General features: G+C 39.1%; 1 protein-coding gene across 3 annotated transcripts in view; it reads right to left on the reverse strand.

The window, feature by feature from the left end:
* SCP2 (sterol carrier protein 2) overlaps window positions 1-26,362 on the reverse strand; it is a 123,202-nt gene that overhangs the window by 74,946 nt on the left and 21,894 nt on the right. For all 3 annotated transcript variants that reach the window (XM_004025815.5, XM_063698614.1, XM_019018751.4), the window contains exons 4-7: window positions 24,599-24,730; window positions 20,711-20,775; window positions 13,804-13,930; window positions 473-536 (exon numbers count right to left, since the gene is read on the reverse strand). In XM_004025815.5, the coding sequence (XP_004025864.1) occupies window positions 473-536; window positions 13,804-13,930; window positions 20,711-20,775; window positions 24,599-24,730 (388 nt within the window). The remainder of the gene's footprint in view (window positions 1-472; window positions 537-13,803; window positions 13,931-20,710; window positions 20,776-24,598; window positions 24,731-26,362) is intronic.

Raw genomic sequence — 26,362 nt, forward strand, 5'->3', positions numbered from 1 at the left:
AGGAGGCTGAGGCAGGAGAATCGCTTGAACCCAGGGCACAGAGGTTGCAGTGAGCCGAGATCATGCCACTGCATTCCAGCCTGGGTGACAGAGTGAGATGCCATCTAAAAAAAACAATAATTAGCCGGGCATGGTGGTTCCTGTAGTCCCAGCTACTAGGGAGGTAGAGGTTGCAGGCAGCCGAGATCACGCCACTGTACTCCAGCCTGGGTGACACAGCGAGGCTCTGTCTCAAAAAAAAAAAAAAAAAAAGGGTCATTAGCCTAAATGATATTCTAAATATAAAGTGGCCAAAAACTGGAACAGAAAAGTTGTCAAAAGTTTACTTGCGTATAAGCCTTTTGTAAGAAAAAAATAAAACATTCTAGTTAATATATTTGAGATCTTGGCATTTGCTTTTCAAGTATAAAGTTGTATATTATACAGTAGGATAACCCAGATTTTCATTATTTCATGTCTCTGAAATACTTACGGGTTATTAACTGAATGTTTATGATTTTTCCATCCAATTTTTGCAAAGTGTTCAATTTTTGTTCCTGTAAAGAAAGCAAACATCTACCAGTGGGTGAATGTTTTTCCGCTGCTTATTAACAAATCTTGCAATGGTACTCAGTGTTCTGCTAAATATTTCCATATTTTCCCTTTCATTTCATATATATCATCAGTATTAAAGACTTCAGCACTGTTCCCTGAAAAAATTTTTATTTATAATTAAATGTGGGCCTAATTAATGAACTGAATCAACTAATAGGCACATAAGATAAAAACAGTTCAAACTGATCTATTCTAATTAAAATAAGTGGAACCCAGTTTCAAAAACAAGAAACATAGTGGTTTTAAGGCAGGAGAACATTGCAATTCCTCTAGGAGTCTGTCAAACACCCCAGTATGCTAGACTGAGAGAATTTTACACAACTCACACCCTCCAGGGCATGATAAGATATTTCATCTTCCTCCCTTTCCTTATGATAAAACAGAAAAGTTTTTAGAAGAGTTATATCCTGATAAGAAATATGTATGCCTTTTAAATTCCTTAACAGAAAATTTAAATAATCATGTCAGGAAAACAAAAAAAAGTACAGTAATGAGGTAAAACACGCAAAAAAAATTTTTTTTACTACTTTTAAAAAGATAAAACTGAATAAAATATGCTTTGAATTCTCATTTGGTGCTGTAAAGGCCAAAGAAAAAAGAAAGCCACCAATTAGAGCTGATAATGTTATATTAATGGCACAGTAAAGTACAAAGTTCCCCATGTCTGTTTTATCTCTCTCTTCTCTATCAAGGAGGATGATCTTCAGAGCAAAAATGACATACATATAATTAAGCAAATCTTATCTCAATTCTAATAAAAAGAGAAGATAAATTCCACACTTGTGATCTTCTAACAATAAAAATAGTGATCAGGGCCAAGCGCGATGGCTCATGCCTGTAACCCCAGCATTTTGGGAAGCCGAGGTGGGTGGATCATTTGAGGTCAGGAGTTCAAGACCAGACTAGTCAACATGGTGAGACTCCGTCTCTAGTAAAACTACAAAAATTAGCCAGGCGTAGTAAAAACACAAAAATTAGCTAGGTATAGTGGCATACACCTGTCATCTCAGCTACTTGGGAGGCTGAGGCAGGAGAATCACTTGAACCCAGGAGATGGAGATTGCAGTGAGCCGAGATTGCGCCACTGCACTCCAGCCTAGGTGACAGCGTGAGACTCCATCTCAAAAAAAGAATAGTGATCAGGAGGAGGCCAATATGGGTTCAATAAGAATAAGACAAGTCAAATTATGTGTTATCTTTTCGTGACTGAATTGACTGTTAGATCAAAGAAAACATAGTATCTGGACAGCAGCAAGAAAATTAACGAAATTTCTCAAAACATTTTGGACAAGATAAGGAAATATCGTAGTGTGGGATTTTGGGGGGTTATTTTCATTTTTATCTTTTGGTGTTACCAAAAAAAAAAAAGAGGGTTCTTCTGTCAAATAAGTTTAGACTATGGTTAAACAAAGCTAAACACATGTCTTTACTGTAAGACATTTAGAGCCTTTACTATTGCACTATGTGCATTATGACCATCTAGAAGAGGATTAAAGTATGAAGCATTTCCCAATATTACACTCATGTGAAACAACAGGCATTAATTAATGCATTGACCTAGAGAAAAGTTTCTAGCACTAACTTCTAACCTCAGCTCTGGTCTTGTTAATATTTCTATTACAAAGTGAGTAAGAAAACTAGAGGCTCTCTCACCAAACCTAAAGCTGGAAGGGACTGCTATAATGTTGAATTTCAACAAGGTCTATCAATAGGATGGATCAGAATATAAATTAAACACTCAGTTCTATTCTTGAACTCCCACAACAACCTGCAAAAAGGAGCAACAACTATGAGAAACCTCAAGCTCAGTGAGATTTCATAGTGTGATGTGACTAGCAGAATAGCTTACATGGGATCACAGTACAGCAATTAGACTGCTTATGGGTTATGAAACAAGTCTAATGAGAGGAGTTAAGAGAAGAAATTAAATATAGGGTCAGGTTGGCTTCAGATATTTGAAGGGCTACAAGGTAAAATAGGCTTTTTCTGTCATTCTCAGAAGACAAAAACAAGACCATGGATGCAAACCATAGGGTGAGAGATTTGGGTTCAACATGAAAAAGAGAATTGTAACAATTGGAATCTCCTAAAAATTGGGATTGGTGGCCTCAGTTGGTGACAAATTCCTTGTTTTAGGAAGTACACATGCTTTATTGTCTCTATTAGATTTGCAAGCAATCCATGCATAGATTGGTAGGAAGAAGGGTGGCTAAAACAGTAAAGTACTTGGCATGGTGTCTGACATAAGAGATGTTCAATAATGTTCGTATCTTTTCTTCCTTTTCTCATAACATAGGATCTGATTAATCAATAAAAGACAGCATCCCCTTGTAAAATATTCTGCCAGTCACTTACATATTTATTAAGCCTGGCCACTGATGAAGGGCTTATTGACTACTGATTCTGAATTGCCAATTAAGATTTTTGGCTATTCAAAGGCTATGCCTTTATGTCAAACTATGTTAATATCCTATAATTTAATTATGAAACCACAAACTCGGCTGGTTCTACAAATGATTTAAACTACTATAAGCTTTCTTACATATTCATTTCTAGTGCACATTCACAACACTCACAAACAGCAGTTTTAAATAACAATTTAAATTATATAAAATTCTACAATTCATTTAGAAATCTGTCGAATGAAGAATAAAGAAACAATACCCCCAAATGATAGCCTCAGAAGCAAAAGTTTTTCACTGACCTCCTACCCTCCTGTCTCTCAGGCCCATTCTCTCCTGAGGCTAACCATAGAAACTAGAATCCCTCTTCCCCAAGGCAGGTCATAGAAACCAGAACTCCTTTTCCCCAAAGCCAATCATAAAACCTAGAAATATTACTTTAACTTCCTCCACCTTTCTGTGTAAAAACTGGTCATAAACAAATTATCTGACCTATCTTGTTTGACTGTGGGTCATAAGACCCCCATTCCAGAAAGGGACCTGCCCCAAGCCCAGAAGGAAGAAATGCATGCTCAAAGAGGCCAAGAAGAACCTAGATGGACAGGCCTGGCTGGGTTTCCCCACTCAGTCTATTAGCATTAGATCACATGCTTTTTGTCCAATCATATTTCTATAGGGCTGTTCCATACTTTGTTGAACCTAAGCATAAAAATGGACAATTTCCCATTTCTTTGAGTCTTCATTCTGAATGTTCCCGTGTACACACGTTAAATAAATTTGTATGCCTTTTCTCCTGTTAATCTGCCTCATGTAAGTGATTTTCAGTGAACCTTCAGAGGGTCAAGGCCCTTGTTCCCTACAATGACATTTCCACTAAAATAGTGTACATTTATATTTCAAATTTTAGACTAGAAAACTGTCCAATTATTCTGAGCAATGTAAAACTTGAGAAAATATATACACTTAAAAACACACCAGTAACAGGATTTCCAGGTAATTGAGGAAAAATGGAGGCCACGTAAATCTGTTTCTCTCGGCCGGGAGCGGTGGCTCACGCCTGTAATCCCAGCACTTTGGGAGGCCGAGGCGGGCGGATCACGAGGTCGGGAGATCGAGACCATCCTGGCTAACACGGTGAAACCCCGTCTCTACTAAAAATACAGAAAAATTAGCTGGGCGTGGTGGCGGGCGCCTGTAGTCCCAGCTACTCTGGAGGCTGAGGCAGGAGAATGGCGTGAACCCGGGAGGCAGAGCTTGCAGTGAGCCGAGATCCCGCCACTGCACTCCAGCCTGGGCAACAGACTGAGACTCTGTCTCAAAAAAAAAAAAACAAAAAAACAAAAAACTGTGTCTCTCTATAGCCTCTAAAACCAATACAGAATAACTAGAAAAAATAAAATAGCACAAATCATACTCTCAGCATAACTAGAAAATAGAAAATGCCAAATTTCAAATTATCTATAAGTTAAAAAAAAAAAGAAAGAAAAAGAAAAGAAAAAATATATAACACCAAATCCCAGCCAACAACTGCTCACGTTTCTACACAAACCTTTAAGGGTACAAGGGCAGGCTGAGGAAACTGTGCAGAGAAGAGGGGAGATAATGGCAGGCCAACAACTGCTCTAAACTACCAAGAAAAGAAAGACCTCTTCCCCAAGTGTGAAAATACCAAGAAAATATTCCTATAGATCAAACCATGACTATACGGAACAGGCTGAAAAACACAGGAGATCTGAGGTGGGAATCTTAAAGGTATAAGTTCTGAGAAGAAAAAAAAAAAGCAAAATGAAAGGGCAAGGTCCCTTTTGGTGCAATTGAGTAGTGAAGGAGAAAAGCAGCAAAAGAGGACATTTGTATGTAAGAGGACATTTGTATGGTGCAATTGAGTGGTGAAGGAGAAAAGCAGCAAAAGAGAACAAGGTACACCTGTAGTCCCAGTGACTCAGGACGCTGAGACAGGAGTATTGCCTGAGCCCAGGGGTTTGTGGCTGTGGTGCACCATGATTGCACCTAAAAAGAGTCAGCCTGGGTAGTATTGCAAGACCCCATTCTACCACACTTACAGAAGAGGGCACCATAGAACTAAGAATCCCCTCAATCTACAAACAACACACTCAAATCACCAGTCAATAAAACTAGAAATTACTATTAAAATTAAAAGTCCACCTGGAAATTTAAAAAATATTTCCATGAAGTAATTCTTGGGTAAAAAATGAAAATAGAAATGGAACTTATAGAACTTGTCAGAAAATAATGATAATGAAAATACTACATATCAGAATCAATGTGATACATTTAACACAGTAATCAGGAAAATATATACCACTAACCATTTATTAATAAGAATAAATGAATGACATAAGGAATATTATTAAGCAGTAAAAAGGAATGAGGTCCTAATACATGCTATGACATGAATGAACAGTGAAAATATACTAACTTAAAGAAGCCAGTCACAAAAGGCCACTTTTTTTGTTTGTTTGTTTGTTTGTTTTTTTGAGATGGAGTCTAGCTTTGCCGCCCGGGCTGGAGTGCAGAGGTGCAATCTCGGCTCACTGCAACCTCCACTTCCCAGGCTCAAGCAGTTCTCCTGCCTCAGCCTCCCCAGTTGCTGGGATTACAGGCACATGCGACCACGCCCAGCTAATTTTTTATTTTAGTAGAGATGGGGTTTCACCATGTTGGCCAGGCTGGTCTTGAACTCCAGACCTCAGGGGATCCCCCAACCTCAGCCTCCCAAAGTGCTGGGATTACAGGTGTGAGTCACCGTGCCTGGCCTTTTTAGAAAAAATAAACAAACAAACAAACAAACAAAAACAGGGTCTCACTCTGTCAACCAGGCTGGAATGCAGAGGTGCGACCTTGGCTCACTGCAGCCTCCTCCTTCCAGGCTCAAGCAGTCCTCCCACTTCAGCTTCCCAAGTAGCTGAGACTATAGGCATGTGCCACCACACCAGCTAACTTTTGTGTTTTTTGGAGAGACGAGGTTTCATCATGTTGCCCAGGCTGGTCTTGAACTCCTGGGCTCAAGCGATCTACCTGCCTCAGCCTCCCAAAGTGCTGGGATTACAGGTATGTACCACCATATCCAGAAAGGTCACATATTGATTATATTTGACTCTTGAACAACACAGGTTTAAGCTGCATGGGTCCACTATAAGGGGACTTTTTTCAATGACAGTTACATCAAGTATGCCTGCCTCTTCTGCCTCCTCTTCCACCTCTTCTGTCTCTGCCACCTGGGACAGCAAGACCAACCTTCCCCTTCCTCCTCAGCCTACTCAACAAGAAAATGATGAGGAAGAAGAGCAACAAGGATGAAGATCTTTAAGATGATCACCTTCCACTTAATGAATAGTAACTATATTTTCTCTTCCTTATGATTTTAATAACATTTTCTTTTGTCTAGCTTACTTTAAGAGCATAGTGTATAATATATGTAACATAAAAAATATGTGTAAATCAATTGTTTATGTTACCACTAAGGTTTCTGGTCAAGAGCAGGCTATTAGTTAAATTCGGGGGAAATCAAAAGTTATACATGAATTTCTGACTGTGCAGGTCAGTACCACTAAACCCCGTGTTGTTCAAGGGCCAACTGTACATTTATATAAAATGTCCAGAATAGGCAAATCCAAAGAAAAACAAAGTAGATGAGTGGCTGCCAGGAACTAGAAGAGGAGGTAATGGACTGCTAATGGGTACAGGGTTTCATTTTTGGTTAATGAAATGTTCTGAAATTAATCATGGTGATGGTCATGCAACTCTGTGACTATATTAAAAATAACTGAATTGTACACTTTAAAAGAGTAAATTATATGATATATGAATTATACCTCAATAAAGCTGTTATATTAACAAGAAATAAAATATTAAATTCTCCAAGTCAAAAAACTAAAAATAAGAACAAAGTAAACCAAAAGAAAGTACCAGGAAGATGAAGAAATGAATGAGGGTAAAGAATAGAAAGAATAGACATAATTAATCAAAATCCTGTTATTTTGAAAAATTTAACAAAAGAGACAAACTACCAGCTAATTTCATCAAGGGAAAAGGGAGAAACCATAAATGCACACAAAGAATAAATGACAAGAGAGGCCGGCGTGGTGGCTAACACTTGTAATCCGGCACTTTGGGAGGCCGAGGCGGGCCGATCACCTGAGGTCAGGAGTTAGAGACCAGCCTGACCAACATGGAGAATGCCATCTCTACTAAAAATACAAAAAATTAGCCAGGCATGGTGGCACACACCTGTAGTCTCAGTTACTCAGGAGGCTGGGGCAGGAGAATTGCTTGAACCCGGGAGGCAGAGTGTTACAGGCCGAAAGAATGAGGGTCGTGACTGACTCAGTATACCACTGGAGGCTATAAGAGCAAACAGGAAACTGGGTGAAAGCAGGATGTTGGAAAACTGACAACTGCATCTGCTGTCAGAAGGGGTGCTGAGGGCAGTCACACCCCAAGCACAGTGTTCCTTGTGATTATCTATAGGAACATCAGAAACCTGTTGTACAAAGAAAGCAATTGTGTGTACCTGTGATAAATCAAGCAGCGGACCAACAGTTACCTCTGCCTCCCTGCTCTTTCTACCTAATAAATATGAAGGGCTGTAAAAGCTCAGGGTGCTTGTTCACTAGAAGCAAGGAGCCCCCTGACCCCTTCTTTCAAAACAGATCTTTTTGTCTTTCTCTTCATTTCTGCGTTTGTCCCCCTTTGTTCAATCCCGTAGCAACTGACAGCTACAGTGGAGGTTGCAGTGAGCCAAGATAGTGCCACTGCACTCCAGCCTGGGCAACAGAGCAAGACTCCATCTCAAAATAAACAAATGACAAGAGGAGAATATCATTGAAATAGAAATAAAAATTTACATTGTTAAAATACTACTTTTCAGACTTCTATACAAATTGATTTGAAAATCTAAATGACGTGGATAATTTCCTGGAGAACTACAGACTACCAAAATTGGCCCCACTGGATATAGAATGTTTAAACATTAAAAAAAAAAAAAAAAAAAGATTACCAAGCCAAAAAAAAAGAACCAGGCCCAGATTATCTCACAAGGAATTCTACCAAACCTACAAAGCAGTTGGTTTCAATGTTCCATAAATTGTTTCAGAGCATTAAAATAGCTTCCTCTTTTTCTTTCTTTCTTTCTTTCTTTCTTTTCTTTCTTTCTTTTCTTTCTTTCTTTTCTTTCTTTCTTTCTTAATTGAGGAGTCCCAGTCTGTTGCCCAGGGTGGAGTGCAGTGGCACAATCTCAGCTCACTGCAACCTCCACCTCCCAGGTTCAACCGATTTTCCTGCCTCAGCCTCCTGAGTAGCTAGGATTACAGGCGCCTGCCACCATGCCTGACTAATTTTTTCGTATTCTTAGTAGAGACAGGGTTTCACCATGCTGACCAGGCTGATCTCGAACTCCTGACCTCAGGTAATCCATCCACCTTAGCCTCCCAAAGTGCTGGGATTACAGGCATGAGCCATCGCGCGTGGCTCCTATTTCTTTTTAAGACGGAGTCTTGTCCTGTCACCCAGGCTGGAGTACAATGGCATGATCTCGGCTCACTGCAACCTCCACCTCCCGGGTTCAAGTGATTCTCCTGCCTTAGCCTCCCAAATAGCTGGGATTACAGGTGCATGCCACCATGCTAGCTAATTTTTTTTTTTTTTTTTTTTTTTTTTATCTTTAGTAGAAACAGGGTTTCGCCATGTTGGCCAGGCTGGTCTCGAACTCCTGACCTCGTGATCCGCCTGCCTCTGCCTCCCAAAGTGCTGGCATTACAGGCGTAAGCCACCACACCCGGCCCCTATTTCTTTAGTATAAAATTAACACCCAAACTTGATAACAATAAAATATATTTATATATATATATATATATATATATGTATCACTTACAAATAATGAGTTGAAATTACTAAATAAAATACTAGCAACAGAACCTAATTCCATGTTAAAAACAGCAATACACCATGATCAACCGGCATTTATTCCAGATATGCAAACTTGGTTTACTGTTAGGAAGCCATTACTAAAATAGTTCAGCCATAGATCTAAGTGGGGAACATAATGCAATTATCTCCATAGATACCGGAAAAGCTACAAAATTCAATACCCATTCCTGGAAAAAAAAAAAAACTCAAGAAAATAGACACTGACGGATACTTTTTCAACATACAATAGATATATCTATGTGCTTAACTGAGTACCTTACTTAAAAGAAAACACCAAGATCAGGAACAGGACAAGGATGCTTACTGTCTTCCACTGCTACTTAACATTGTACTGATGGTATTTGCAAATACAATTAGATAAGTCAGTTCAAATATTACAATGAGAAAAGAGGTAGTAAAACCATCTCTTTTTGTAGATGATATAATATAGCTGCATATGTGGAAACCCCTATAAGTAAAATCAATAATAAAACTAACTCAAAAATTAAAAACTTCAGTGAGATAGCAAGTCATAAGATTAATATATAAAACTCAATAGCTGGCCAGGTATGTGGCTCACACCTGTAATCCCAGCACTTCGGGATGCTGAGGCAGGTGGATCACTTGAAGTCAGGAGTTCAAGACCAGCCTGGCCAACATGGTAAAATCAGGTCTCTAATAAAAAAAAAAAAACTACAAAAATTAGCCAAGCTTGGTGACGCGCACCTGTAATCCCAGCTACTTGGGAGGCTGAGGCAGGAGAATCGCTTGAATCCAGGAGATGGAGATTGCAGTAAGCCAAGATCATGCCATTGCACTCCAGCCTGGGCAACGCAGCAAGACTCCATGTTGGGGGAAAAAAAGAATCAGTAGCCTTTGTATACACAAGTAACGACCAGTTTAGAGGATATAACACCAGTGAAAAGTCCATGTGCAATAGCAGCAGCAAGGATGATTAAAGGAATTAAAGAAGGATTTAGGAATAAGTTTAACAAGAAATAAAACACTTAGATATGAAGAAAACTTTAAAACACTCCCGAAAGACACAAAGACAGAACCGAATAAATAAAAAGATAATCCCTGTTCTTTGACAGGACAACTCAGCCTCATAAATACATCAGTTTTCCCTAAATTAATTTAACAAGATTAATACAATCCTAGTAAAAATACCAATAAGATTTTTTATGGAGCTCAACAAATTGAGAGTAAAGTTCAAATGGAGAAAAAAAAAAAAACCCATGCACATAACCTATGCATAAATGGAGGCAAGAAAACACTGAAAAAGAAAAACTATGAGGGCTCTTGGGCCAGAAAAAGATGTTAGTGAGATAACTGGTGAAATTTAGAATGAGGTCTGTAGATTATATAATAGCATCATATCAATATTAACTTCCCAATTTTTATCACTGTAGTGACTATGAAAGAACTGCAACTTACTCTCAAACTTTTTTAAATTAATTTTGTTGTTGTTTGTTTGTTTGTTTGTTTGTTTTTTGAGATGGAGTCTCGCTCTGTTGCCCAGGCTAGTGTGCAGTGGTGCGATCTCGGCTCACAACCTCTACCTCTCGGGTTCAAGCGATTCTCCTGCCTCAGCCTCCCGAGTAGGTGGGACTACAGGTGCGCACCACCAGGCTCGGCTAATTTTTTGTATTTTTAGTAGAGACGGGGTTTCACCATGTTGGCCAGGCTGGTCTTGAACTCCTGACCTCATGATCCGTCTGCCTTGGCCTCCCAAAGTGCTGGGATTACAGGCGTGAGCCACAGCACCCAGCCTTACATTTTTTAAAAATTACATAGCAATATAGATAAAAAGAATTCATTAAAACAACAAGCATGGCAAAATGTTAATTTTTAGAAAATCTAGAGGAAAAGTATTAGGAATTCTTGTACTATTTTGGCAACATTCTTGTTCAGTCTGAAATTACTTCTAAACAAAATATTTTGAAAGTATATTACAATGTACCTCTAAAAATGAAGCATATCATCTTTTAAAATCGACAAACCTGGGCCAGGCGCGGTGGCTCACGCCTGTAATCCCAGCACTTTGGGAGGCTGAGTTGGGCGGATCACGAGGTCAGGAGATTGAGACCATCCCGGCTAACATGGTGAAACCCCGTCTCTACTAAAAATACAAAAAATGCCATGTGTGGTGGTCGGGTGCCTATAGTCCCAGCTACTCAGGAGGCTGAGGCAGAAGAATGGCGTGAACCTGGGAGGCGGAGCTTGCAGTGAGCGAAGATCATGCCACTGCACTCCAGAGCGAGACTCTGTCTCAAAAAAAAAAGAGAGAGAAAAGAAAAAAAATTGACAAACCTTTCAAATGACAACCATAAACAAATTTAATTTCAAATTATAATCTGGCCACATTCATTATCTAATTAAGTAATTTAAAATATTTATGATTTTTAAACAAAAATGCTATTACAATATTCAGTTTTCCTTCCCCTTCACAAAATAGGTCAAAAAAGAAAAAAGGAAAGCCAAGCACAAATGAAAATTTCAAGCAAAACATGTTTCTGTACCTATAATAAATGCTAACAAAAAGTACTTAATGTCCCTCAACTATGTACAGGAATGACAAGAAAACTAAAAGTTAATATACAGTAAAAGCTTTTTATTATTCAAAATTAAATATAGCTATATGAGAAACAATGAAAAGAATGGAGGTTTTATAGTATGGCAGATTTGGGTGTGAAACCCTCTCCTATCACCTGTTAGAAGAAGTTACTCAAATTCTCCAAGCTTCAGGTTCCTCATATGAAAAATAGGCATACACTTACCTCTTAAAATAGTTGTTATATTTGGTGTGTAAAATATCTAAGATGTGTGAGGCACGCAACAAAGAGCAGCTACTATTACTGGGAGAAAGGGCTGCGCAAGGGCTTTTGAGTGACACAGAAATAGAATGGAACATAGGCTCTGCTACTTATTGACCCTATGATCCTGGTCAAAAACTTGTCTGAATATCAGATTCTTCTGGTATAAAATGAGATAATAACACCTCCGATAATGGATTCTTGTGATAGCTGAATAAGATAACATACATATGGAAATTCACTCCTTCATTCAATAAATGTTTGTTGGGTATTTAAATATGCTGCAGACTATAGAAGAGAAAGAAAAAAAAAAAAACTTCTTTCTGGTTAAATAACATGCCAAGCTCTGTGCTTGGCTGTGTATATCAAGGTAAACAAAGCAGACATGGACCCTGCTTTCATGGAGTTTATAGACTAATAAGGAAGACAAAAATTAAACAAGTAAAATCACATGTGATAAATATATGAATATAAATAGTGCTAAGTGCTATGAAGGAAGCAATATGAAGCTATCTAAGAAAGAGAATAACAGGAGGGGACTACTTTGATTTGAATAGTCATGGAGGGTCTTTCTAAATTTTAAAGATGAATTAATTACACAACACTGATTTGTGCCAGGCACTATTCTTTTTTTTTTTTTTCTTTTATCCTTGGTTTAGCCAGGTACTATTCTAGATTAACAATCAATGTGCAGGAAATAAGACAAATAAAAATCCATGCTTTTGTTGAACTTATATTCTGGTTGGAAGAGTCAATAAACAAGAATATATATATATATATATATCTCATGTTATATGGCACCTGTAATAATCTGACATATATGTATGTGTCAGATATATGTCAGATTATTATAGGTGCCATATAAAATGATAAAGCAAGAGATAGTGAATAGGAAGTTCTGGGAAGGAGAGTGATGAAAGAAAGCAGAAGGTGGCTTTTAAGCAAAGACCTGATGGAAGCAAGGGAGCTGGCTCTGACAATCTTAGGGTAGAAGCTAAGTCCCTACCTGAAGAAAAGTTTGGTGTGTTTGAGGAACGGAAAGAAAGGATAGTGTGGTTGGAGCAGACTAGTGAAAGAAAAAATGGTGGGAGATAAGGTCAGAGAGCTAATGAGGGTGGAGGGACTGATCATGTAGAAGCTCGTAGCCCATAAGAAGACATTTGGGTTTCAATCTGAATGTCATGAGAAACAATGGAGAATTTTAAGCACAGGAGTGAAATGATCTGACATATTTTAAAAGCATGGCTCTGGCTATAAAGTAGAGAATTGACTCTGGAAGTGCACAAGCAGAAGTAGAGAAACCAGTTAGAACACTCCTAAATTTCAGATGTGAAATTATGCCACTACAGCAAAAGTAGCAGAAATGGTGAGAAATGGATAGACTGAGAATACAGAGAAAAGGCTTGCTGATATATTGAATGTAGAGGATGAATAGCTTGATCTTTCACCTCTTCTTGGTTGACATTTTAAGATCCTCAATTTATAGTCCATGGCCAGTCATGGTGGCTCACGCCTGTAATCCCAACACTTTGGGAGGCTGAGACAGGTGGATCACTTGAGCTCGGAGTTTGAGACCAGCCTGGGCAACATGGCAAAAAGCCACCTCTACCAAAAATACAAAAAATTAGCCGAACATGGTGGTGCACATCTGTAGTCCCAGCTACTCGAGAGGCTGGGGTGGAAGGATCGCTTGAGCCTGGGAGGTGGAAGTTGCAGTGAGCCGAGATAGCACCACTGCACCCAACATGCATAACAGAGTGAAACCCTCAGCTTGGAAAAAAATAATTTATAGTCCATGATTAAAGGAGACAAGATTTGTGTTATTTTTCCTATTTCAACTTCCTGCTATAGAGTACTCTAGGTACTTCCCATACCATAGTCTATATATAAATACTTTCTCTATGACTAAGTTCTACAAGAACTATTACTTCGATTTAATTCAAAAAACATTTTACATCTTATATATCCTGGCATCCTCCACAGTTCCTTAATAAATAACTGTCATTTCTCATCTCATGTATATAACTAGTAAGAAGCCTCAAAGTTTTTTAACTGTAACATACCATATTTTTCCATATGTTCTTTTCCAGCATACCCAAACATCTGAGGAGCAACTGGGTGAGCAGACAATCCATACTTATTGATCAGGAGGTCAACATGCTTATCAGTGGGAATGGTTCTATCTGAAAACTAAGAGAGGGGGAACAAAATTTCATAAGCAGCTGACATGATAAGTGTCTCTTTCAAAACTACTACAGTGCTATTAAGACATTTATTTATTCTAAGCACATAGTACACCAGAAATGGTCAATGTGAATCAAATCAGTTAAGACATGCTCCACAGGGAAACATGGGAAGAAGAAAAAATAATAAAGTGACCAGAGAGGTATTAACTCTTTCAAGAAATATTTATTGGGCATCCAGTATGTGCCAGTAACTATTCCATCCTGTCGTGGGGTGGGGGTTGGGGGGAGGGATAGCATTAGGAGATATACCTAATGTAAATGACAAGTTAATGGATGCAGCACACCAACATGGCACATGCATACGTATGTAACAAACCTGCACGTTGTGCACATGTACCCTAGAACTTAAAGTATAATTAAAAAAAAAAAAAAAAAAAGAACCGAAGGAAATAGGCTGGGCGCGGTGGCTCACGCCTGTAATCCCAGCACTTTGGGAGGCTGAGACGGGTGGATCACTTGAGCTCAGGAGTTCAAGACCAGCCTGGCCAACATGGTGAACCCTATCTCTACTAAAAATACATAAATTAGCCAGGTGTGGTGGTATGCACCTACAGTCCCAGCTATTCGGGAGGCTGAGGTGGGAGAACTGCTTGAACCCAGGAGGTGAAGATTGCAGTGAGCCGAGATCACACCACTACTGCACTCCAGCCTGGGCGACAGAGTGAGACTCTGTCTTGGGAATGAATAAATAAATAAATATATACACACACACACACACACACGCACGCACATAATATATACACACAACACACATATATACATATATACACATACATATATACATACATACATACATATATATACATATATACATACATATATACATATATACATATATATACATATATACATACATATATACATATATACATATATATACATATATACATACATATATACATATATACATATATATACATATACACACACACACACACACACACACACACACACACACACACACACACACACACACACATATATATAGTAGCCAGGCATGGTGGGTCATGCCTGTAATCCCAACACTTTGGCAGGCCCAGGTGGAAGGCCCACCTGAGCCCAGGAGCTCGAGACCAGCATGGGCAACATAGCAAGATTCCGTCTCTGCAAAAAATTAGCTGGGCGTGGCTAATTTAAAATAAAGAATAAATTAAACCCAAAGTAAGGAGAAGAAAGGAAACATCAAGAATGAGAGCAGATTGAAATAGAAAATGAGCAGAATGAAAAAGAATGAGTAGAAGTTGAGCAGAATAAACTAGAAAAAAGAATATAGGCCAGGCGCCATGGCTCATACCTGTAATCCCAGCACTTTGGGAGGCCAGGCGGGCGGATCACGAGGTCAGGAGTTTGAGGCCAGCCTGGCCAACGTGGTGAAACCCCGTCGCTACTAAAAATAAAAAAATTAGCTGGGCGTGGTGGCAGGCGCCTGTAATCCCAGCTACTTAGGAGGCTGAAGCAGGAGAATTGCTTGAACCCGGGAGGCAGAGGTTGCAGTGAGCTGAGATCATGCCATTGCACTCCAGCCTGGGCGACAGAGTGAGACTCTGTCTCAAAAAAAAAAAAAAAATTGAAAATCAGTAAAAACAAAAGCTGGTCCTTTTACTGTAAACTTTCTTTTTCCATGATCACCCTGACAAAAGATGACCATGGAAAAAGAGAGAAGATAAAAATTACCAACACCAGAAGAAGGGAAGGGAAAAGACACGTCCAAAGATCCTACATTAAAAAGACGGGAATAACATGAATGACTTTTTACCAATAAGGTTAATAATTTAGATGAACTGGACAAATTCCGTGAAGGACATAAACTATCAACGCTCACTTTACAAAAAAAATAGACAACCTCAATAGTAATATATTTATATATAAACTTAGAAGATTGAAAACTTTCCCATAAAGAAATCACCAGGCCATGACTCAAAGATGAGAATGCAAAAAAAAAAAATATTTTTTTAATTAAAAATATTTTAGGGCTGGGCGCGGTGGCTCATGCCTGTAATCTCACTTTGGGAGGTCGAGGCGGGTGGATCACCTGAGGTCGGGAGTTCAAGATCAGCCTGACCAACATGGAGAAACCCTGTCTCTACTAAAAATACAAAATTAGCAGGGCGTGGTGGCGCATGCCTGTAATCCCAGCTACTCGGGAGGCTGAGGCAGGAGAATCGCTTGAACCTGGGAGGTGGAGGTTGCAGTGAGCCAAGACTGCGCCATTGGCGCAACAAGAGTGAAATTCCGTCTCAAAAAAAAAATTTTTTTTTAAAGAAAAGAAAAGAAGTCACCAGACCAGATGTGAACTGGTGAATTCTACCAAAAATTTAAGAGAAAAAAATACCAATTTACATATAAAGTATTCCAAAAAACAGAAGAAAGGAGAACACTTCTCAGCTATTCTATGAGGCCAGCATTATTCTCGTATTAAAACTAGACTGGGTGTGGTGGCTCACACCTGTAATCCCAAAACTTTGGGAAGCCAAGGTGGGCAGATCACTTGAGCCCTGAAGTTCAAGACCAACCTGCACAATGGAAAGAAAAAAACAAACCAACACCCTTGCGGACATAAACACAAAAATCCTTAATAAAATTTTAACAAATCAGGCCCGGTGCAGTGGCTCACACCTGTAATCCCAACACTTTGGGAGGCCCAGGCAGGAGGATTGCTCGAGCCCAGGAGCTTGAAACCAGCCTGGGCAACGTAGGGAGAACCCGTCACTTAAAAGAAAAAAATTAACAAATCAAATCCAATAATATACAAAAAGGATAATATATCATGACCAAATACCAAACATTACCCCAGAATATGGGATAGACTAACAGTCAAATATCAATCAATGTAATTCATCATATTAACCAACTAAAAAAGAATAACAAACAAAATAAGAACATCTCAATAGATAGCTAAAAAGCTTGTGAAAAAATGTGGCCAGGCACGGTGCCTCATACTTGTAATCCCAGCACTTTAGGAGGCCGAGGCAGGTGGATCGCCTGAGGTCGGGAGTTCAAGACCAGCCTGGTCAACATGATAAAACCCTGTCTCTACTAAAAATACAAAAATTAGCCCGGCATGGCGGTGGGAGCCTGTAATCCCAGTTACTTCGGAGGTTGAAGCAGGAGAATCGCTTGAAACAGGGAGGCAGAGGTTGCAGTGAGCCAAGATTGTGCCACCACACTCCACTCCAGCCTGGGTAACAGAGACTCCATCTCAAAAAAAAAAAAAACTTGTGAAAAAATTCAACAGAAGGACTGACACTACTCAATTTTAAGACTTACCTAAAGCTACAGTAATTAAGACAGTGTGGTACTGACAAAAAAAAATTCAGACAAATTAGACAAATAGATAAATGGAACAGAATAAAGAGTTCACACATAGACCTACATAAATATATGACAAAGAAGCAAAGGCCATATAATGGAAAAAAGATAATCTTTTCAACAAATGGTGCTAGGACAACTGGACATCCACATGAAAATAATGAATCCAGGCACAGACCTTACACCCTTCACAAAAATTAACAATGACAAAGAAGCAAAGGCAATATAATGGAAAAAAGATAATCTTTTCAACAAATGGTGCTGGGACAACTGGACATCCACATGAAAATAATGAATCCAGGCACAGACCTTACAGCCTTCACAAAAATTAACTCAAAATAGATCGCAGACCTACATGTAAAACACATGTGACAGAAAACCTAGATGACCTTGGGTTTGGCATTGGCTTTTTAGATACACCATAAAAGGCACAATTCATGAGAGAAAGAATTGAAAAGCTGGACTTTGTTAAAATTAAATTTTCCTCGGTTGCCCAGGTTGGGGTGCAGTGGCACAATCATGGCTCACTGCATATCAATATGTTCTAATCAGGAAAGATGTTCAACTGTTAATTGAAAAAGTAACATGTAAAATATCATTAATCTTCTCTATATATTTACAAAGGTTTTTTATATGTGGTTTTTTGTTTTGTTTTGTTTTGTTTTTTTTGGCAGAGCTAGCTGAGGTTTTATTTTGGAAAAAAAAATTGAATTGTTTTGTAGCTGGAGGCATGGGCAAGGGGGGTACCCCAGGCAGTAAATTTACAAAGGGTTTTTAACGTGTGTGTGTATATGCATGTGAATGCTTAGTTACATGTGTCTGTATTAATTTGGGAAAATGGCAGGAGATATAGATACTTAATTATTAACATTGGTTACCTCTGAGGGACAAGATTAAATAGACAGAAGGGGCCAGGGGCCAGGGGCCAGGGGCAGTGGCTCACGCCTGTAATCCCAGCACTTTGGGAGGCCGAGGCGGGCAGATCACGAGGTCAGAAGTTTAAGACCAGCCTGGCCAATATGGTGAAACCCCATCTCTCCTAAAAATACAAAAATTAGCCAGGTGTGGTGGCGGGCACCTGTAGTCCCAGCTACTCGGGAGGCTGAGGCAGGAGAATCGCTTGAACCCAAGAGGCGGAGGTTGCAGTGAGCCGAGGTTGCAGTGAGCCAAGATTGCACCACTGCACTCCAGCCTGGGTGACAGAGGGAGACTTGGTCTTAAAAAAAAAAAAAAAAAAAAAGGCAGAAGGAGGGACTTTTAATTTATATATATTTCTTTTTAATTGTACTATGGGATTATGGATGAATTTTACTATTTTATAATTTTTAATAATTTTCAAATAAAAGTTACCAGCGTATGTACCATTCACTGCTGAAAAAAATACATATTTTTCATGTATCATAAACATTATATATTCACTTACACAACCTTATTTCTCAGTCTTCTCCAGCTGCCACTCTAATCCAGACAGTTTTCAAAACTGTTCCCTAGGTATATCATATTCATTCAAACACCCATGACTAGGCTCATGATGCTTTCCCTGACATCTAGGAAGAGCTCATTTCCCCTTACCCACTTCTAAATTATCTTTAAGATCCAACCTAACTTCTACCACTTTTTAAAGGCATTCTTTAAAGAGGGAAACAACTCATTGATTTGAATGCCTATTAAGTGCCACTTTTGTGGTTTCTAAGAAATATTATCACATGTATTTAACTTAATTTGGGGTAGAGGTCCTTTAATGTTTCAACAGAGAAAATGGGATCAGGTTGATCACATAAGTTAGATAATAGTATAATCTTAGATAACAGTAAAAAATTATCTTCAACTCATTTTCTTTTTTTTGAAACAGAGTCTCACTCTGTCGCCCAGGCTGGAGTGCAATGGCGCATCTTGGCTCACCGCAACCTCCACCTCCTGGGCTCAGGCGATTCTCCTGCCTCAGCCTCCCGAGTAGCTGGGATTACGGGTGCGTATCACCACACCTGGCTAATTTTTTGTATTTTTAGTAGAGACGGGTTTTGCCATGTTGGCCAGGCTGGTCTCGAACTTCTGGCCTCAAGTGATCCGCCCATCTCAGCCTCTCAAAGTGCTGGGATTACAGGCATGAGTGAATTTTTAATTTTATTTATTTCATTTTTCTTTTCTATAAATTCTGTTTAGGTTTCTTTTTTTCATGCCAATAATGTTCTTTTTTGTAATTTCCTATAGCCTAAAGCGGTTCCCAAGCTGTCTTTTATTTCTCTAAACATAACAAACATGGTTAAATCTGCATCCAATAAATCTAGTTTTGGTGGTCTTCAGAGATTACTTTTTACTGCTCCTTCTTCCTTTTGGTTCTCAATTGTGGTGTCTTGTTTCTTTAATCCTTGGTTATCTTTAACTGCGTGTCCTTGAAATTTTATTTGAAGGGTTCTCAAAGCCTGGAAGAAGGGTGCTTTCCTCCAGAAGAAAATTTGTCTAGGTTACTACCATTCTGGAACTAATTTAGATTCAATTCATAGTTTGAGGTTTCCTGGACGACTTAGATAATGAGAATGTTGGCAGTGATCCCACATGAGGGCTAGTCTGTGATTTATTAACTCAATGAAAGGTTTTACTGAGTTTTTTATTCTTTCTCTTTTTTTTTCCTCCCCTGTTTTACTGGATGCCATGGTAACTCTCCCTATCATCTCATGGAAGTGGGCAGTTTTACTTCAGGTTCATCCTACCCAAAGAGTTTACCTTACGTAGTATCAATTTAATGTGGGTATTAAACTTCTGATCTTGGGAAGGCCTGAGCTTTGACTATTTCCCCTTTCATTCCAGGAGGCTGTTAAAATTGTGGCTCACAGCTGCCTGATCAGCAAAGATCTTCAAGGCAAAAGTAGCTGCAAATGCTGATGTTAATTCTCTGGCACTCATCTGCAGTTCCTCTCTCTTGCTAGTTCTTCAATACCTTTAGGATTTCTTTTTTCATATTCTATCCAAATATTTTAGTTGTCATCAGTGAGAGAACTGGCTCAAAAAACTTGGCTTGCCATTACCAGAATCAGAAGTCCCACATTTTATTAACTCTCTTCAATTTGTTGAATGAATTTCATTTATTGAATGTAATTCATTTATCAAAAAAATGAATAAATGAATGGCTTTCAAATTAAATAGATAAGTCAACTTCAAATTCAATAATCTCATATCCTTGAACACCAGTTTCATCATTGGTAAAATAAACAGTTTGAACAAAATTATCTCTAAGATTCTTCACGATTCTAAAATACCAAGACTATGCATACATGTAAGTATCAGTTTGAACAAAATTATCTCTAAGATTCTTCACGATTCTAAAATACCAAGATCTATGCATACATGTAAGTATCACCTTTCAACTTTTGGGTTATATTAGCTCATTTAGTAACTATGCCAAAATAACACTCACTTTTATTCCAAGGCTTCCCTTACTCATCTTCTCAAACCCAAGAGCCAAGACACATTCTGCCACACCTTAAAGGAAAATGTAATTATTTTGAAAATTCAAATTTCCAAACACCAACAAAATACCATTAAATACTTCAATTCAAATAAGTACGTCAAGTGAGCACACAATGGCTCGAACTTATAGTCCCATCAGTTTGGGAGATCAAAGCAGATGAACTGCTTGAGGTCAGGAGGTCAAGACCAGCCAGGCAACATAGTAAGACTCTGTCTCTACAAAAATTTAAAAAATTAAAATGTTTGAAAAATTAGCTGAGTGTGGTGGTACACACCTGTAGTCCTAGTGACTTGGTAGGCTGAGGCAGGAGGTCACTTGAGCCCAGAAATTCTGTCTCTAAATAAATAAGCCAATTTAAATAAAATATAAAAACATACTATAACCCCACAAAGGTTTTTTGTTGTTGTTGTTGTTGTTGTTGTTGTTTGTTTGCTTTTTTTTTTTTGACACAAAGTTTCAGTCTGTCACCGAGACTGGAGTATAGTGGCAGGCTCACAGCTCACTGCAGCTTCAACCTCTCAGGCTCAAACGATCCTCCCACCTCAGCTCTCTATTAGCTGAATGGGGTGGCACACGAATGTGCCACCCCATTCAGCTAATTTTTGTATTTTTTGTAGAGAGAGTTTTACTGTGCTGCTCAGGCTGGTCTTGAACTCCTGGGCTCAAGCGATCTGTCCACCCTGACCTCCCAAGTGCTAGGATTACAGGCATGAGCCACTATGCCCGGCACCACAAACGTTTTGCTGGGTTTTGGTTGTTTTTTTTGTTTTTTTTTTTTGAGACAGTGTCTCACTCTGTCACCCAGGCTGGAGTGCAGTAGTGCAATCATGGCTCACTGAAGCCTAGACCTCCTGGGCTCAATCAGTCTGCATGTAGCTGGGACTGCAGGCCTGTGGCACCATGACCAGTTTTCTTGCTTTTTTTTTTTTTTTTGTAAAGATGGAGTCTCACCATGTTGCCCAGGCTGGTCTCAAATTCCTGGGCTCAAGTGATCCACCCACCTCAGCTTCCCAAAGTGCTGGGATTACAAACATAAGCCACCAACCAGCCAAAGTTTTTAATAACAGAAAAATTACAGAGAAAATCTTTATATTCTTCTAGATAAGAGGAAAAATTGGGCCAGGTGCGGTGAATCACACCTGTAATCCCAAAACTTTGGGAGGCCAAGGCAGATGTATCACTTGAGACCAGGAGTTCAAGACCAGTCTGGGCAACATGGCAAGACCCCATCTCTACAAAATATACAAAAATTAGTTGGGTGTGGTGGTGCACGCCTATGATCCCAATTAGTAATACTTAGGAGGCTGAGGTGGGAGGATCACCTGAGGCCAAGAGGCACAGGTGGCAGGAGCTGAGATCATGCTACCACACTCTTGCCTTGGTGAGAGAGTGAGGCCCTGTTTCTAAAAAAAGAAAAGAGGAAAAATCAATAAGGTGCTTAATTCTTCTCTTGAGTCTCAATATGTTAATAAAATTTCATGTTAATGTAGAAATGTGTTTCAGTAATGAATATAAAAAGCTAATTTAGAATCACATTTAGAAAAACATTTAAAATTTGAAATTAAAAATTAAAAAATGAACCCAGTGAAAATCTCAAAAGAATTATTTTTGGAGAGAGAGGGCCCCTAAAAATGATGTTAAAGTTCAACTGAAGAGCCAAATATTCCTGCAGAAGCTGAATTTAAAAAAAAAAAAAAAGACAGAATTGCCACATTTTTTCTTAAAAAAAATAAAAGAACAGAAACAGGGACCACTAGCATTATCAAACAATATAAAGTTCCAATAATTAAAATGCTGGGTAGTGAAATAGTGATCAACAATCAAATCAGTGGAACAGAGAGAGGACCTAATAAAAAACCCTAGAATATATGGAAACATAGGATATGATACATATACAAAAGAACTGAAAATACACAGCTACAAAAAATATATATATATACACAATGTTTACAATGGCATTATCTACGCCCTCCCCGCTACCCCGAGTTTTAAAAGACAGTGTCTTGCTCTGTTGCCCAGGCTGGAGTATAGTGGCACAGTCATAGCAAACTGCAGCCTCAGTCTCTTAGGCTCAAGTGATCCTCCCGCCTCAGCCTCCCAAGAAGCTAGGATTACAGGTGCCAGACACCATGCCCACTATGGCAGCATTATTCATAACAGCCAAAAAATAGAAACAATCCCTCAACTGATGGAAACAAAAAAAATGCAAGCAACAATGTCCATCAACTGATAAACAGGTAGAAGAAATGTGGTGTAGCCATCCTAGCACTTTGAGGGGCCAAGGCAGGAAGATCGCTTAAAGCCATTAGCTCAAGATCAGCCTGGGCAACATAGCAAGACCTCATTTCTACTTATTTTATTTTTTATTTTTCTTGTACGTTTAAAATACAGTCCATCTATTTTTTTAATGTGATATATCCATACAATGGAATATTATTTGGCCATGAAAAGGAATTAAGTACTGATATATGCTACAACATGAATAAACTGTGAAAACATTGTGTTAAGTGAAATAAACCACAAAAGGCCATGTATTGTACAATTCTATTTATATAAATATTCAGAATATGAAAATCCACGAAAAGAAAGTAAATTAGTGGTTTCTAGGGACTGAGGGGAGGAGAAAATAGAGAATGAATGCTAATGGGTACAGGGTTTCTTTCTGTGGCGATAAAAATGTTCTAATATGACCAGGTGTGGTGGCTCACACCAGCACTTTGTGAGGCCAAGGTGAGCCTCACACCTCACTTTGTGAGGCCAAGGTGAGCAGATCACTTGAGGTCAGGAGTTTGAGACCAGCCTGGCCAACATAGTGAAACCCCGTCTCTATTAAAAACACAAAAAAATTAGCCAGGCACGGTGGTGGGTACTTGTAATCCCAGCTACTTGGGAGGCTGAGGCATGAGAATCACTTGAACCCGGGAGGTGGAGGTTGCAGTGAGCTGAGATGGCACAATGGCACTCCAGTCTGGGCAACAGAGCAAGACTCCCTCTCAAAAAAAAAAAGTTCTAATATTACACAGTGGTGATAGGTATACAATTCTGTGAATATACAAAAAACACTGAATTGTACACTTTAAAAAGGTGAGTTTTATGGTCTATAAATTATATCTCACAATGCCTTTTTAATTTTATTTTACCTTAATTAATTTTTTTTTTTTTTTTAGAGACAGTCTCACTGTGTGGCCCAGGCTAGAGTGCAGTGGTATGATCATACATCCTCCAGCCTCAGCCTCCTGCATAGCTGGGACCACCACGCCTGGCTAATTTTTTTTTATTTTGTGTAAACACAGGTTCTAACTACGTTGCCCAGGCTGGTCTTGAACTCCTGGGCTCAAGTGATGCTCTTGCCTTGGTCCCCCAGAGTGTTGAAATTACGAGTGTGAGCCACCATGCCTGGCTGATAAAGCCTTTTTTTTGTTTTTTGGGGGGTTTTTTTGAGACAAGGTCTGGCTCTATCACCCAAGCTGGAGTGCAGTGGTGCCATCTAGGCTCACTGCAATCTCTGTCTCCCAAGCTCAAGTCATCCTCCCACCTCAGCCTCCCAGATAGCTGGGACTACAGATGCACGCCACCATACCCGGCTAATTTTTGTATTTTTTGTAGAGACGGGGTTTTGTTACATTGCCCAGAGCTAGTCTCAAATTCACCAGCTCAAACAATCCACCCGCCTCGGCCTCACAAAGTGCTAGGGTTACAAGCATAAGCCACCACACCCGGCCTGATGAAGCCTTTTTTAAAACAAATACATTATAAAATAATTCCTCTGATGGTCGTGTGATTAAATGATTAAAATGGGGCAATATTTAAGTACACTAGACAAGCACTCCTTACCACCCTGAATCAGCTGGCGGGCCATAAACAAAGCAGTAGAACCAGTAGCACAGTTATTGTTGACATTGATTATAGGAATTCCGGTCATTCCCAAACTGTGATAGATAGCTCTCTGCCCACAGGTAGAGTCACCTGAATAGAAAAACAAAAATTTTAATACGGAGAATTATGGAGTTGCAATGCAACATAATACTACATTATGGGTTTTTTCAATATTATACCTTTGCCTAGCATATAACATGTGCAAGACAGTAAATATCTTAGAAACAGTTTTAACACTAACCATCATTTACTCTGCAAAAAAGACTGAAAACAGAATATATGTGCACTTTCTTTATATAATACAGAGGTAGAGAAGTAAAGAAATGATAAGTTAATAGAAAACAATTCCATCTGGCTAAGGCTATATGATAAAGAAAGCAATATTTCATTAACACCTAAATGTCAGAAAAAAATCTTTAAACCTTGGCCAGGTGTGGTGGCTCATGCCTGTAATCCCACCACTTTGGGAGGCCGAGGCGGGCAGATCACGAGGTCAGGAGGTCGAAACCATCCTGGCTAACACGGCGAAACTCCATCTCTACTAAAAATACAAAAAATTAGCCAGGCATGGTGGCACGCACCTGTAATCCCAGCTACTTGGGAGGCTGAGGCAGAAGAATCACTTGAACCAGTAGGCAGAGGTTGCAGTGAGCCTAGATCGCACCACTGCACTCCAGCCTGGGCGACAGAGCGAGACTCGTTCTTAAATAAATAAATAAATAAATAAATAAATAAATAAAATCTTTAAACCTATGCCAGTGATTAAAGGCCATGATTTACTTTTCATATAAAGATTCCACAACTTCAAAAAGTTTAAAAGACCCTGCATGCCAAGGCATTCCAGGAAAACATGATCCATGTTAAATACACATGTGCCTTCCTTTCCCAAGTGTAAAAAGTAAAGTAGAGGTTCCTCTTCAAAGACTTTCCTCCTCATTTAATTAGGAATAAATAGTAACTTCTCTTAGAAGCAAAATTTATTCAAAGACCTGTGCTAACATTCTTAAATATCTGCTAGCCATGGTAAAGAAATCATTACACTTTACGTTCTTAGCTCCCACAATTTAGCCTAAATATTTGCCCTGGCATGCTTATACTGGCCCAAGCAAGCATTAAGTCACAGCCTGTTCCTCTTCCTTATTTGAAGGTGTTTTTACCTTTCTCGGCATTCCACAAGTTACTTCTTCCTTCCTTTGTTCTCCTCTGCCTTTGCCTCTTTTAAAAAGTTCTAAGTTGCTAGCCAATCAGGACAAATACAGAATATGAGGTCCCGTTCCAGCCAATGGAACTGGACACAGCAGGAGGGTGGACGCATCAGGTTATAAATGACCCTGTCTCCTTTGCTCAGTGTACTCTCATGGCAAAACTGCTGGCGAGTGTACCCTTTCTGCAGGAAGTTAAAATGGCCTTGCTGAGTAAATCAAATTTATGTTCAAGTGCTATTTCTTTACGCCACCAAGGAACAAGCATTTCAAACACAAGTAACATGACCACCAAGGTAGACATGCTGGAGCAGTGTGATGGGAATATCTGAAGGTACAGGCTCCAGGAGTCTTCAGCAAAATCAGGAATGTTAGGGATCTGCTTTTCAATAAATATATTCTGCATCCCTTTAACCCAGTACATTTCCCTTCTAGAATTCTCTTGATATCTTGATATCTCAAAGAAATAAATCATAGATATGCACAAATATTCATCTACAGTAACACCTACTATAGTATT

The sequence above is a fragment of the Gorilla gorilla genome, chromosome 1 (genome assembly GCF_029281585.2).
Source record: "Gorilla gorilla gorilla isolate KB3781 chromosome 1, NHGRI_mGorGor1-v2.1_pri, whole genome shotgun sequence".
NCBI lineage: Eukaryota > Metazoa > Chordata > Mammalia > Primates > Hominidae > Gorilla > Gorilla gorilla.